At 34.2% G+C, this 14426-nt stretch overlaps 1 protein-coding gene across 2 annotated transcripts in view; it reads right to left on the reverse strand.

Moving 5' to 3' along the window:
- LOC140450409 (LIM/homeobox protein Lhx9-like) overlaps positions 1 to 14426 on the reverse strand; it is a 779178-nt gene that overhangs the window by 102055 nt on the left and 662697 nt on the right. For both annotated transcript variants that reach the window (XM_072544028.1, XM_072544027.1), the window contains exon 5: positions 3869 to 4083. In XM_072544028.1, coding sequence (XP_072400129.1) covers positions 3869 to 4083 — 215 coding nt within the window. The remainder of the gene's footprint in view (positions 1 to 3868; positions 4084 to 14426) is intronic.

Consider the following 14426-nt stretch of genomic DNA (forward strand, 5'->3'; position numbering starts at 1 on the left):
AAAGTTTTGGGAAAAATTTCACCTGGTCTGATTGAGAAGCAAAATGCATTTAACAAAGAAGGCCATGGAATTGAAATGTCATCAGTTATTGACATTTAATAAAAAAAGCAGAATATTTTGGTTTGTGCTCTGCAAAATGTCTTATAAAATTGATATTCGTTTATAATATGGTTATATGTCGAAACGAGATATTGTTAATATTTATCGAGATCAAAACATAAGCAAATCGAAAATTTATCGCACAATCAGAGAATATGAAGAAGGGATACCATGTGTTAACTTGCGTAAAAGTGGCCGACCGCGGATTTTGAACCATATAAGAGAGGCAAGACTGATTGAAGCAGCTAAGAACAAAATTGGGGTCTCACAGCGAAAACTGGCCAGAAGATTTCATGTTGGAGAGACTACAGTATACAGGACTCTATCGAGTAACAATATTATCTACCAGAAAAGAAGGAAAAGAAGGAAAGCTCCAAAATACACAGAGGATCAATTAGAGAGAATTCCGAGATGTTGCCGCGCGTTAAGGCGAGTGCATTTCGTCAACAAGTTGATCGTGATGGACGATGAAAAATATTTTACTTTGTCCAACTCTGAGATGAAGGGTAACGATGGGTTTTACAAGAACGATTACGAAAATGTACCTGATGAAATAAAATTCAAAAGTAAGAAAAAATTTGAGGACAAAATTTTGGTATGGTGTGCAATTTATGAGGCTGGCTTTATCTCACAGCCCTACATTGGTGTTGTTCGAGGCAAAGCCTTAAACGCAAATATTTATATTCAAAGATGTCTCTCTAAATTGCTTCAGTTTGTGAACACACATCATGAAAATGATCAAATAGTCTTTTGGCCAGATCTTGCTTCATGTCATTACGCAAGGATCACAAGGGACTGGTACGAAACTAACAACATTACCTTTGTACCGAAAGCAGACAATCCCCCCAACCTACCTGAGGCTCATCCAATTGAAGAGTTCTGGGCAATATTAAGTCGGAAAGTCTCTAATAATGGATGGAAAGCACAAAATCAGGAACAGTTAAGACGCCGCATATATACAAAAATTAGAGAAATTGACGCCGAGGTCGTCCAAAGGATGATGCAACGTGTCAGGGGAAATATTAGGCAAATCGAAAATAATGGTCCCTTGTCTGTCATTTAAATTTTGATTTATAATAAGGATACTTAAGTTAAATTGTTGAATAATTTAATAAAAATATAAGATTATTATGGTCAGAGTTATATGCTTTTGAAATTTTTCCCAAAACTTTAGGACCATACGTTATGTTCAGCAATTTACTTTTTGTTCCTAAAAGTGTTAAACGAAAAAATTGTTTTATTACAGAGCTATTGTATTGCAGTGTATAACATAAAATGTATCCTAACAAGCAAATACTAAGAAATCCAAAGTAACAATCTAAATAATTTTGCTAAGGAGCTAATTGTATTTAACCCGTAACTGGTGATGCGGGGTCATACGAACCCTAACATATATTTAAAGTGACATACGTCCTAGCTTATTTAGCGCGACTACTTGCAGCGGTAACGATGACTCAGACAATGATCCCGACTATGTCAGCGAACACGAAACTGATTCAGAAAATGAATGGGAGCCGGAAACCGTTGAACATCTATTGGATGTTGAAGATAATATCCCGCAAAATGCAGCACCTTCAGAGGTTAATTCGGTCTCGGATCCACATGAGCAGGAACAAACTCCAGGCCCTTTGAGAACGTACTATGGCAAAAATCGATACAAGTGGACTGCAGAAGCTTCAACTTCAAATGTAAGAACAAGAAGTTTCAACATTATCTCTCATCTTCCTGGGGTTATTGGGCCCCCCAAGTCTCTTGGGAAATTGTGTCTCCAGAAAAGTGCTTGGGAATGTATAATAACAAACAATATTTTAGAAGAGATTGTTCTTAGAACAAACGAAAAACTTGCCAGGATTAGAACGAAATATACCGATAGTAGTAGAACGGATCTAAAACATTTAGACATTATTGAAGTGAGAGCGTTTATCGGTTTGTTATTTTACTCAGCCATATTTAAATCCAATACGGAAGACTTGAGTTCGATATTCGCCACCGACGGTACTGGTAGCGAAATTTTTAGATGCACCATGTCAGTAAAACGATTCTTAGTACTTTTGACAGCGCTTAGGTTTAATGACGAAACTAAGAGGGAAGAACGTAAAAAAACCGAAAAAACTTGCCCCCATTTTATCAATTTTCAATAAGTTTGTAGAAAACAGTGAAAAAAATTATTGCATAGGGCAGTATGCTTGTATTGATGAAATGCTCATTGGTTTTCGGGAAAGATTTTCGCATGTACATGCCTCAAAAACCCCAAAATATGGCTTAAAGATAATGACACTAACTGACGCCCGAACCCATTACTTTTTGGATGGGTATGCATATGCAGGTGCTGGAAGTGATGTCCAAACATTGTCAGAAGAGAAAAGAAAATTTAACAAACAAACGCAATCAGTTCTTCGTCTAGTAAAATGTATTGAGTGTTCTAACCGTAACGTAACAGCAGACAACTGGTTTACATCTTTAGAAGTGATAACTGAGTTGAGGAACCGAGGCCTAACTTACGTATGTACTGTTAAAAAAAATAAAAGGGAGATATCTATTTCTTTTTTGCCAACTAATACGAGGCTCACGGGATCATTTCAATTTGGATTTGGAGATAGAATTACATTAGTTTCATATGTACCTAAACCACGAAAAGCGGTACTTTTGATGTCTTCAATGCACTACAGTAATGCAGTAAACGATGAAATAAACATACCCAAAATTATCGAGTTTTATAATCAAACAAAAGGAGGCGTCGATGCATTAGATGAAAAATGTACAGTGTATTCTACACATCGTAGAAGTCGAAGATGGCCTCTTACTTGTTTTTATACAATTTTGGATCTTTCTTCCGTCAATGCGTTTATAATATACTCATCCCTACCTGGAAACACCCAAAAGTCGAGGTATGAATTCATCAAATCTCTGGCTCGGCAGCTTGTGCAGAATCATATGGAAAGAACACTAACTATTTCTCAAATTCCAAGGCAACTGAGACATAATATCGCTTCCATTTTAAAAACAGACATTCCCAAACAGAAAAATGATATTTTAGAAAGAAGAGTAAGGTACTCAAAATGTGCACTATCATTGGATAGAAAAACGAAGATAGTTTGCATTAATTGCAGAGCGCCAATATGCCACATGTGTGAAACACACATTTGCAAAGATTGCCTATAAGAATGGATTGTAGTTTTTATGATGTTTTTTGTTTTTGGTTATTTTTTTGTGTTGGTAGGTTAGATTGAATGTTTAAGTTGTTTAAGTATGTTTTAAGAAGAAAATTTTTTTTTGTTCCTTATTGTTTTGTTACAGGATAATGTGTAGTCTAGTTACAAAATAACTCAGTTTTCGAGGTTGTTTCTTAGTTTAATTTTTTATGCGTGAGAAGTATTTCAAATATTTGTTAAATTTATGTTATAAGTTATTGAAGTCATTTTTTTTAAATATAAACAAATATCAGTGTCTAATTTTGCAAAACAAATTGAGGTCAGTGTGACCCCAACTCACCAAACACATAACAAAAAATGGACCTCACCAGTTACGGCTTAAATAAAAAAAGTGTAAATTCTTACTTATAAGCAAGTCAATTCAATCAAAAATTAATTTATTAAACAAGAACTGAATAAAAAAGACCAGCTTAACAGTTTTTTTTTTATTTTTTAAAGAGATAAAGAATTTTCATATAATACGCTTTGTAGAAGTTTTATCTATTACAACAACTAAGATGTGTATGATAAATAATGGGAAATTCAAATAAGCTTGTATCTGAAAAGGGATATCTTACCTGCAGCACCCTCTTAGGAAGACCAGTCTTTTGAGATAGTTGTTTGAGGTCCTTGGCATCGGGATTATGGTTTATCGCAAAGTAGGATTTCATCGTCCTTAGCTGATGGTGCTTAAACGACGTCCTCATCCTTTTCGTCCTTTGACTCGACCCGTGTAATCCCGGCGTTCCCGGCGATCTACCGAAGGGCATGTCTAAATAATCGGAATTTAAATCTGAAACAAAGAAAAATTGGTCAGTTGAGTGTTTAAGAATAAATTTTAAAAACAGTAATTATTTAAATTTTTTATGTGGATTATATAATATGGTGGTACTAAGAATTATATTGTTCTGAAGCTATTTTCTTGTGGCATTTTAAATTAATTACCATTTAAATGGGGATAAGCCACATATTAAAGGTTAAAATACGTTTATTGACGTTTCAATTTCCACTTAGGAAATCGTTCTCAAAATACAAACATTAGTAAATTTACTATTGCAACGTCAATAAACGTATTTTAACCTTTAATTGTCGCTTATCCCCATTTAAATAGTAATTAAGTATTATATTCTTAAAACAGTTATAAGGTATTGATTATTCAATTATTCAACATATTACTATAAAAAAGGAGATAGATTTACAAATTAAAATCAATGTATTAATAAAAGCTGAAACCAAATCCAAGTATTTAGTGTTTAAAATCATAGTGTTTTCTTTCTTTTTTTATTACATGCATGATTGCATGATAACATTATTTTTGGTCCTATAAACACGAAATTTGCTATAAAAATATTCAGTTATTCACTTTAAAGTACCATGTTTAAGTTTAACATTAAAAAAAAAATATTTTTTCAGGTACCAGCCATGAAAGTTTCACTAAATCTATATCAATATGATCATAAAATCCAAGTTATTTTGTAATTTTCTTCCTTTTCATTGCTACAATAGAAATTTCCCGGTAAATCGACCAACAAACAACAGACAATTGACTAATACCATTGCTGCTGGCCATTTTCCACTGCAGCCTCTTTCAATATGCAATATATCTTGGTGAAAACTTTTACGATGCTCATCTTCTACGGTACCCAGATTTTTAGGGAAAAATGTCAGAATCTAAAAAATGAATCTTGAGTGACATGTTGTATCCTAGATCTTCGCCAACATAAAGTTCCTGAATGATTTCTTGGAAATTGTCAGCTTTCGTATTGCCAAGGAAATTACGACACTTTCCCGCACAAGCTCTATTTTTTGCTCTGTTTAACATCAAATTAAAAGGTACATCTGTCATAAGTTCGCTTATTTCCGAAACAAAAAAATTGTATTACATTCCTTCTCATTTCATTCTCATATTACATTCGGGAAATTTCATTATAAATGTAACCAAAATAGTCTGTATAATTTTTATCAGTTCTTAGCATTTTATATCCTAAACTAAAATAAAATTTATTTTAGAATAATTGTGGTATTTCTATTATACATTTATTGGCATATATCTTGGGTAAATACATAAAGTACACACGAAATACTTTACAAAAACTTTACTTTGCAAAACTTACCAAAATATTCGATACGGAACGTAAACGGTTACGAGAAAGAAGCTAGGAAAAATGAACAAATTAGACAATTGAACTTTATTTGGTGGATCTATTTAAAGCTTTTTTGCATCCAAATTTGGATATTCGGATACATTTCCCTCTGAGTTCCATTTTTCTCTATGCCTTGCGATATTTATCTGTATTGGACCGGCATGTCTCTTTAAATCATCTGCCCACCTCATCTGTGATCTTTCTCTGGGTTGTTTTGATTCCTAGGATTTTCAGTGCGGCACTTGATTGCTCCATATATCTTCGTTCTGTCTGATGTTAAGGCCTACAAATTTCCACTTTATTTCTGTTGCTTTTTCTGTGACATATCACCTTTGTAACATTCGGTATCCACTTGTTACGTGTTACGTTTCCTGTTTTTCAAGCCTATTCACAACATTCGCCTTTCCATCCTTTTTAGGTCTTCGCTAATGTATCCATGTTCGACATTGAGTTGTTTGCTGGTGACCTTGGAGAATGGTGAGTGGTAGCAGCATGTAACGGATGACCATAGCTGGCAGTTGGAGTCGGTGGATACAATCTTGATTGCAAGTCTTCACTTACTACTAATTATTTGAGTAAGACAATGGTCCTGTTACCACGTTGGATAGAGATTGGTGATAGAGAGGTCTATATTACTGAATGATATTGACTGATAATGGAGGTTAACTACCTTCTTTAAAAGTCTCATCCACACGTAGACGTTTCATTTCAAATTACATTTGCGTAGCTCAAAAAAGCCACTTCTACATCGTATTTTTCAATAATGCTTTCCAAATTCACAATACTGCTTTTTAACGATAAAAGTACGTTTTCACAAAAGGAAAACAATTCTGCACTTAAATTTATGGACTTCACACCCAAGAGAGCGGCCCCAACACAAACAAAAATCAAAGTCGAAGGACCAAATATGGAATCCACGGAATACCTATACAGAAAAAGAATATCAGGGAGGATCGCTAGGAATAAAATATTAGAAAACGATAACATCGAGAAAAGCTGGAAAACACTCAAAAATAACATAACTAACGCAGCACCAGAATCACTTGGAGAGGGTAAAGTAACGAACATATTTGACATATCAAAAAAGAAAACACCATGGTTAAGAAAGGAAGTAAAGACAAAATGTGAAGAAAAGAAAAAATCCTTTTTACAATACAGAACACAACAAACAAAGCAGGCATATAACCAATATAAAAGAATCAGAAATGAAACGAATACATTATTTAAACAAATAAAAATGAAAAACTGACAGAGCTTCTCAAAACAGACGGAACACGACTTCTAGGGAACACTAAAAGAAATATGGACAATGATCAGAGGAAAAAGAGAGAGATGAACAAACTCAAAAAAACGAAACACATTCAGAAGGAAACATGGGTAGACTACTTTCAATCCCTAGTTGCTAAAGGTGATGATAATGAACCACCAACACCAGATGTGACGACAAACGAAGAAATAAATACTGAAGAGGAAGAGGTAAAGAAAGCACTAGCAGAAGAACAACAAGGTTTTAGGTCGGGAAGATCATGCACCGATTTATAATGAGACAAGTCATTTGAATCATTAGAATACAACAAACAGGTATATCTATGTTTCGTAGACCTTAAAAAGGCATTTGACCGGGTCAAATTAAAAGATGTTATTTACTTATTGTAAACAAGGGAGAGACCTCTAGGAATAATCAAAACGCTCGAAAATATCTACCAAAACAACACAATAAAAGTAAAAGTCGAAGAAGAACTAACCGATACTTTTGAAGCTGGCAATGAGGTGAGACAGGGACATTCCTTGAGACCTCTATTGTTTAATCTGATTATGGATGAAATATTAAAAAAGTAAGAACTATAAAAGGATACCAAATGGGAGAAAAACAACTAAAGTAATCTGCTATGTAGAGGATGCAATACTACTCCCTCAAAGTGAAGATGATTTACAACGTAAGCTGCACCAATTTACTATAACCGCCAGAAAATGTATCATGTTATTTTCCTCAAAAAGACAAAACGCATGGTTATAAAAGCAAATTTACTAAGATGTAAATTGGAGTTGGAAGGTCACATAATAGAACAAGTGATGGAGTTTAAATATCTGGACATCACATTAACTAGCTACGCAAAGCTAGAAACTAAAGTGGAAGATCAAGCGAATAGAGCAAACAGAGCAGCAGGTTGCCTGAATGAAACAATATGGAGAAATAGAAATATCGGGAAAGAAAAGAAAGGCAGAATTTACAAAACAGTCTTTAGACCAATAATGACATACGCGGCAGAAACAAGACCTGGCACAGAGAGGAAAAAAAGAATAAAGAAAACAGCAGAGATCAAAACACTTCATGGATCTCTTTGGCATTCATATGTCATCACTTGTAGGACGCATTGCTCGAAGAGTTTTGTTTGAAGATCCTCCAAATATTTATGATTTGTTAATATGAAAGCGAGCTTTCCAAATGCTGTCCATGCTAATCTTTTTTCATCACAGTCTGATATTTTTGTTAAATTCTATGATTTCTCTCAAATATATATATATATATATATATATATATATATATATATATATATATATATATATATATATATATATATAGCTTAAGACCTATCGTATCTTATTATAATTTGTATTTTTATTGTGATGTTTCCACATAGTTTATTCTAAGACCAATCTTTCGTGCTTTCCTATCTAGTTCCAAAAGCATATTCTTTAACTCTTCTCATCATTTCTTACCAGGGAGATAGCATCGGCTTATCGCAGATGGTTAATATTCTTCACTTATTGTTCTTCTCTTGCCAATTTATTTCTTGAACACATCATCTAGGGATTGGTTAAACAGCTTTAGTGATATTGTGCCACTTCGCCTTATTCCTATGTTCAGTGCTTAGACATCTAAAGGTCGTGGAATATTATCGTGCACGTTGCGTTTCCAGCACATAGCGTTTCCGAAAAATATAATTTAAATGGTTTTAAATATGGACAACGCACACTGTCCGGAACATTGCGTTTCAGACACTTAACGTTTCCGTTCAGTATATTCGAAAACAATATTTTTCTGATGCCGACGGCTGCGTAACGAGTCGTAACCGGTTTGTAAGGATAATGTTAATTAGATACCCGTCGTTTTCCCCTTGTTGTTTATTTAGGTCTTTGTTTGATTTTGATACAGAGTATTTAAAAAAAATAATTTTCGAGGCTATTTTGTCATTTATGCATGTGTTTTTATTGCTTTGTGATAATTAATCACGGAAGTGATAAACAATTAGGAATTTAATAATAATTAATAGGTTTAACAATTATTTTAGAATGAATAGGATTCAGTTTAAATATGTTTTAAATTTAATTTCACCTTCAGTTAAAAAACAAAATACTCCATTTAACGAAGCCATATGTATCAAACCAAAAAGTATTTTTAAAAAGAAGAGGTATCACTTCCGTACAAAAGTCCTAATTGTTTATCACTTCCGTGATTAATTGTCAAAAAGCAATAAAAATACATGCATAAATGACAAAATAGCCTCGAAAATTATTGTTTTAAATACTCTGTATCAAAATCAAACAAGTTCCTAAATAAACAACAAGGGGAGAACGACGGACATCTAATGCACCAACCAACCGGTTACGACCTATGTTCCGGACAGAGTGCATTGTTCATATTTAAAACCATTTAAATTATATTTTTCGGAAACTAAACGCTATGTGCTGGAAACGCAACGTACACGATAATATGCCACGACCTTTAGTGGACAAACAGTTAAATATAAAAGCAAAAAAAAAACAGATTGACACTCTGTAAGCGTGCGTTCATAACGAGGCGCCGACCCTCGCTTGGGCCATGGGATGGTATCATTTAATCGATTTTCAGTAAAATAAATGCATTATTTAAATGCGACCGTTCGCCATCAGTGCTACGCTCTAGACGAGGAGACGGTGCGATGGTCTCCGTTATGAACGCACCCTTATGTATGTATAAACTCTGTGCCAAACCTCAACAGACCTTTTATTTGGCTCTAAATACCCAGACCACATGTATGCAGGAGACATCAAATCTTCCCATAGGAACAGTAAGTACCTGATTAAGACCTACTTGGGATATGTAAAAAGTAAGTGACCGAGATATAAACTCGTTCCATTTATATTTCTGTTTGTAGACTCAGAAGGGATATTCATTTCTGGGCCTCTCTTTTTCCTTTTACACCATCTCTTTGATTTAATTTTCTTCTGTCAGTTGATCTGCGGATATTTATTTGGTTATACCTTATTTATACCTCTTTAACTATATTATAGAATCTATTTAATTCCACAATGTCTGTCCTGCGAAGAATCCTGCTCAGTTTAGGGCGTCCACGTACACTCTCAGGCTACACGGAAACAACAAAGAGGAAACTTTTTGTAGTTTTTATCTATAATAAATACATGTTAAAATGTAAAACAGATGGCTGCGGAAGTATATATATCAGAAGTATTATACAGTGTGTAAAAGCCAAATAGAATAAATTCCTTATTTAGGTTACTGTACATATTTATAAAAAATCCCGAAACACGTCAAATTTAAATTATAACTTGACATTCTTTAACGTGAAAATGCAACCCCTACCTTCAACCCCCTTAGAATGACAGGTACAACTCCCAATTTTTAAAATAGGAAGTATAGGCTGGTGATATATCGTTTGAAAGGTCTTTTCATTCTTCATTCAAAAATGTTGTCGCTTTCAAGTTTATTAAGATTAATTAAGATAAAATAAATTAAAATCATGTGGTTACCGAAATTCGCTACAATACAATCAAAAACTAAAATGTAATGCAAAACGTAATAAAATGTAGAACACGAAAAAGAACTATGAATGTATAATGAAGTAGATGTTCAAAAAATGTTCACCGCGTACGTCTTGGCAACATCCTAATCTCAAATAAAACTGTCTTCTAACATTATTTAACATAACAGGCGTGATCGACCTAATTGCAAGCGTTATTCGTTCTTTTAAGTCATTTAAATCAGAAGGTTTAGTTTTGTACACATGGCTCTTCACATATCCCCATCAAAAGAAATCTAATAATGTAAGATCAGCTGATCGCGCTGGCCATTCTATCGATCCTCGCCTTCCTATCCACCGATTGGGAAATATTGTATCGAGATACTGCCAGACATTAAGTTGGTAATGTGGTGGTGCTCCGTCCTGCTGAAACCATATCGTATTCGCTGGAACTTGAGGGTTTCCTGGATCAGGATATAAATTTGCCAACGTTGGAATGACATCATTTTGAAGTAGTGCCAAATAATTGTTGCCATTCAAGTTGCCCTCAATGAAAAAGGGACCAATGATATTGTTTCCTACAATCCCTGCCCAAACATTAACCTTTGGAGGGTATTGAGTGTGTTCTTATCTCATCCAGTAAGGATTTTCCGTGGCCCAGTAGCGGCAATTTTGCCGATTAGCATGACCGTTAAGTGAAAAATTACACTCATCAGAAAACATAATGTCTTCTAATTGGATAATATTGTTATCCAACATGTCCATCATTTGCTCACAAAAAAAAGTTCTCCTATCAAAATCGTTTTCCATGAGCTCCTGAGTAGGTATCATCTTATAGGGATGCAATTTATTTTCTTTTAATATGTTTACTATCGATGTATGGCTAGCATTGAATGTAGTGGATGCCTGTCTACTCGATGTATGTGGATTTTCCTGAAACTCAAGCAACACATCTAATTTGAGTTCATCACTCAGTGTATTGGCAGCTGCTTTTTTTATCTGCCTTACATGACCAAACTCGCGAAACTGCTTTTTTATTATACTTATTGTTCCTTGGGATATAGGCAGTAAATTAGGAAATTTCTCATGAAATAGGCGAGTTACTTCGTGTTGTGTTCGGGTGTTATCTCCGTAACCAATCATTTGTAAAACTGTTATTTTATGCATTTCTGTTAATCTAAGCATTTTTCAGAATTGAATTAAACGAACTTTTTACTTAAATTAAAATACTGACAACTTAAATAAAACAATTTACTAATGCGTGTTAAAATAACGTTGCTACGGAAATTCTTCAAAGTTTTTTAATGGTTACCATCTAAAAACCACATTGCTATGGTTTTGTTCACTTTTGCATTATCAAGACCTAAACGGGAAATAAGTTTTGAGTATATTTTATCGAATTTCGGTAACCACATGATTTTAATTTATTTTATCTTAATTTATCTTAATAAACTTGAAATCGACACCATTTTTGAATGGAGAATGAAAAGACCTTTCAAACGATATATCACAAGCCTATACTTCCTATTTTAAAAATTGGGGGGTTGTACCTGTCATTCTAAGGGAGTTGAAGGTAGGGGTTGCATTTTCACGTTAAAGAATGTCAAGTTATAATTTAAATTTGACGTGTTTCGGGATTTTTTATAAATATGTACAGTAACCTAAATAATGAATTTATTCCATTTGGCTTTTACACACTGTATACTATATTAAAAGTTGTTGTGAAGCAGGGTTACAATGTATTCCTAGTGACCTATTTATATAAAATTTATTTTTTAACTAGCTAGCTACTCAATAAAACTCAACTCAAAAGTAAATATAATCGTCGTCATTAAATTGTTTAAAAAAACAATTTACTCATATACCTACTAGTAAACTTTCTAACAGCTTTTTCATCCATTTTTTAAATTTATTACTAACCATGTATACTTCATGCAACTTTAAATTCTTAAATAATTTTCCTTAATATAATAAGGAAGCATATAATTCAAGATATGATAAACATTTCCATTCTTCTGATTTTGAGAATGTTCTGATTATGCAGACCTCTCAGATACAAATAATTTAATTAGTCTTAAACAAGGAAGAAGCCTTAACGTACCATCGACAATTTTTGATAGCTGTTGCTTCCTGTACACAAACATAACTTTTGATTTGCTTCAGAAAGCATGTGGGTCACTTCGTAAATCTTGCTTTATGTCTAAAAGGTAACAAAAATATTCGTGTCATTTTTTAAACTTATTATGTATCCTTAGAAAAATATTAGTGCGAGGGCAAAAATAATTTTATTACACTGGGGAACAATGTGGAAAAAATATTTTGTTGAATTTGATGGTTGAGCTGTCTTATAGGTATGTAGGCATACCTATTTTTAAACTGTAATTACTTTTTCTCTACCACATCAAGTTTTTTCTCTACACCACAATGCTGCCCAGCTAAGGAAAAGTTCCGTAAGTTGACAAATATTGAATATTAAGTTATAGGCTACTCAAAATTATCGTGTCTTCAGCAGTGATTGAGATATAAAAGAATTCTTTGCAGTATGTGCATCAAAAGTTTTAAAATAGTAACCAAGACTGCCCTAAGTATAATAGACTAACCAAGAATGCAGTAACTCCTTAGTATACTGGACTTACTGCAGTCTTGATTAATGGTTATTTAAACAGCTGATGTTCATTCTTCTTCTTGAAGTGCCTATCCGTTACGAATGTTGGCCATCATCATTGCAATCTTTATCTTATGGCTTGAAGGAAAGCATATCTAGATTCATTTCGCATAATATGTCCGAAGAATTGTAACTTTCGAGATTTGATGGTGGTCAGTACTTCTCGGTTCTTATTTATTTTTCTAAGGACCTCCTCCTCATTTGTGACTCGGTCAGTCCACAGGATCTTAAGCATTCTCCGATATAGCCACATCTCAAATGCTTTCAGTTTTCTGCACATATCTTCGTTCAAGGTCCACGATTCAACACCATAAAAGAGACAGAAAAGACGTAGCATCACAGCATTCTTACTTTTGTACCAAGAGTGAGGTTGTGACTCTTAAAGAAGGTCCCCATCCGATTGAAGGTGGATCTAGCTTTTCCGATGCGTGCTCTAATCTCCTGGTTGTTGGTCCATTCTTCATTTATTATGGTGCCGAGGTAGTTGTAGTGCGTCACTCTTTCTACAAGGGATTGGTTGACGTAGAGTTGACCTTCTGTTATCCTTTTCTTGCTAATTATCATAAGCTTTGTCTTCTTAACGTTTATATTGAATCCATATTGTTGACTGTAATACGTGATTTTGTTCATAAGAACTTGTAGGTCTTCTAAGTTGTCCGCAAATACTATGGTGTCATCTGCATACCTGATGTTGTTTAGCCGGTAACCATTTAGTGGAACACCTTTTTCAGTTTCGTGCAAAGCTTCGATAAATATTCTTTCAGAGTACAGATTGAAGATTAGAGTGATTGCTCCATATTTATTGCTCGGTAAACTTCCAACACTGCAACAGTCGTGCTAACATTTTTACAAACAGTTTAACAATACAAGAGAGTAGGCAAATAGGTGGATATTATTCCTTTCCTTTAGGCAGGAGTATTAGTTTCGATGTTTTCCAGTCTGCGGAAAAGCTCTGTCCAACGAGGACAGCGTTCATGAGGCCCAGAATCCACGCCGGCTCCAGTAGGCCAAGGCGTTTAATTGCATTATGCGGTATCCCATCTACGTCCGGGACCTTGCGGTACTTAAGCTTCAGCTTGTTCAGCAGACGCATCACTCCGTACTCCATGCCATTCACCAGACGGAAAGAGCTTCCGTGTTACCGAGAGTTTCTTATCCATCGGCATTTCGTATGGAGGGTACACGTCAAAATGCTTCAATACAATTTTGTACCCTTGTCCCAATACGTGCTCATCCAACTGGTCGCACAGACGTCTTTAGCATTCCTTTTTTCTAGAGCGAATTGGCCTATTTAGTACACTCTTCTCCGCACGACATTCATTTTTCATTTGCAACACCTCATTAGCATATTTCCTCTACGTCTTCTTGCACGCTGTACTCTGTGATTTTTATCTAAACAAATACCTTTTAGACACAGTAAAGAGGACCTCCTGATAAAGTTTTTCGATGAGAATTAAGTTTATATTTTGATCATGATTGATTTATATAATATTGATTTTTATTGATTTATATTTATATATAAAAGTAAAAAAATAGATGTACTACTATCATCTGAAACTTATAAATGGGAACAGCGTGAAACTGC

Source organism: Diabrotica undecimpunctata, chromosome 9 (assembly GCF_040954645.1).
Source record: "Diabrotica undecimpunctata isolate CICGRU chromosome 9, icDiaUnde3, whole genome shotgun sequence".
Taxonomy (NCBI): Eukaryota; Metazoa; Arthropoda; class Insecta; order Coleoptera; family Chrysomelidae; genus Diabrotica; species Diabrotica undecimpunctata.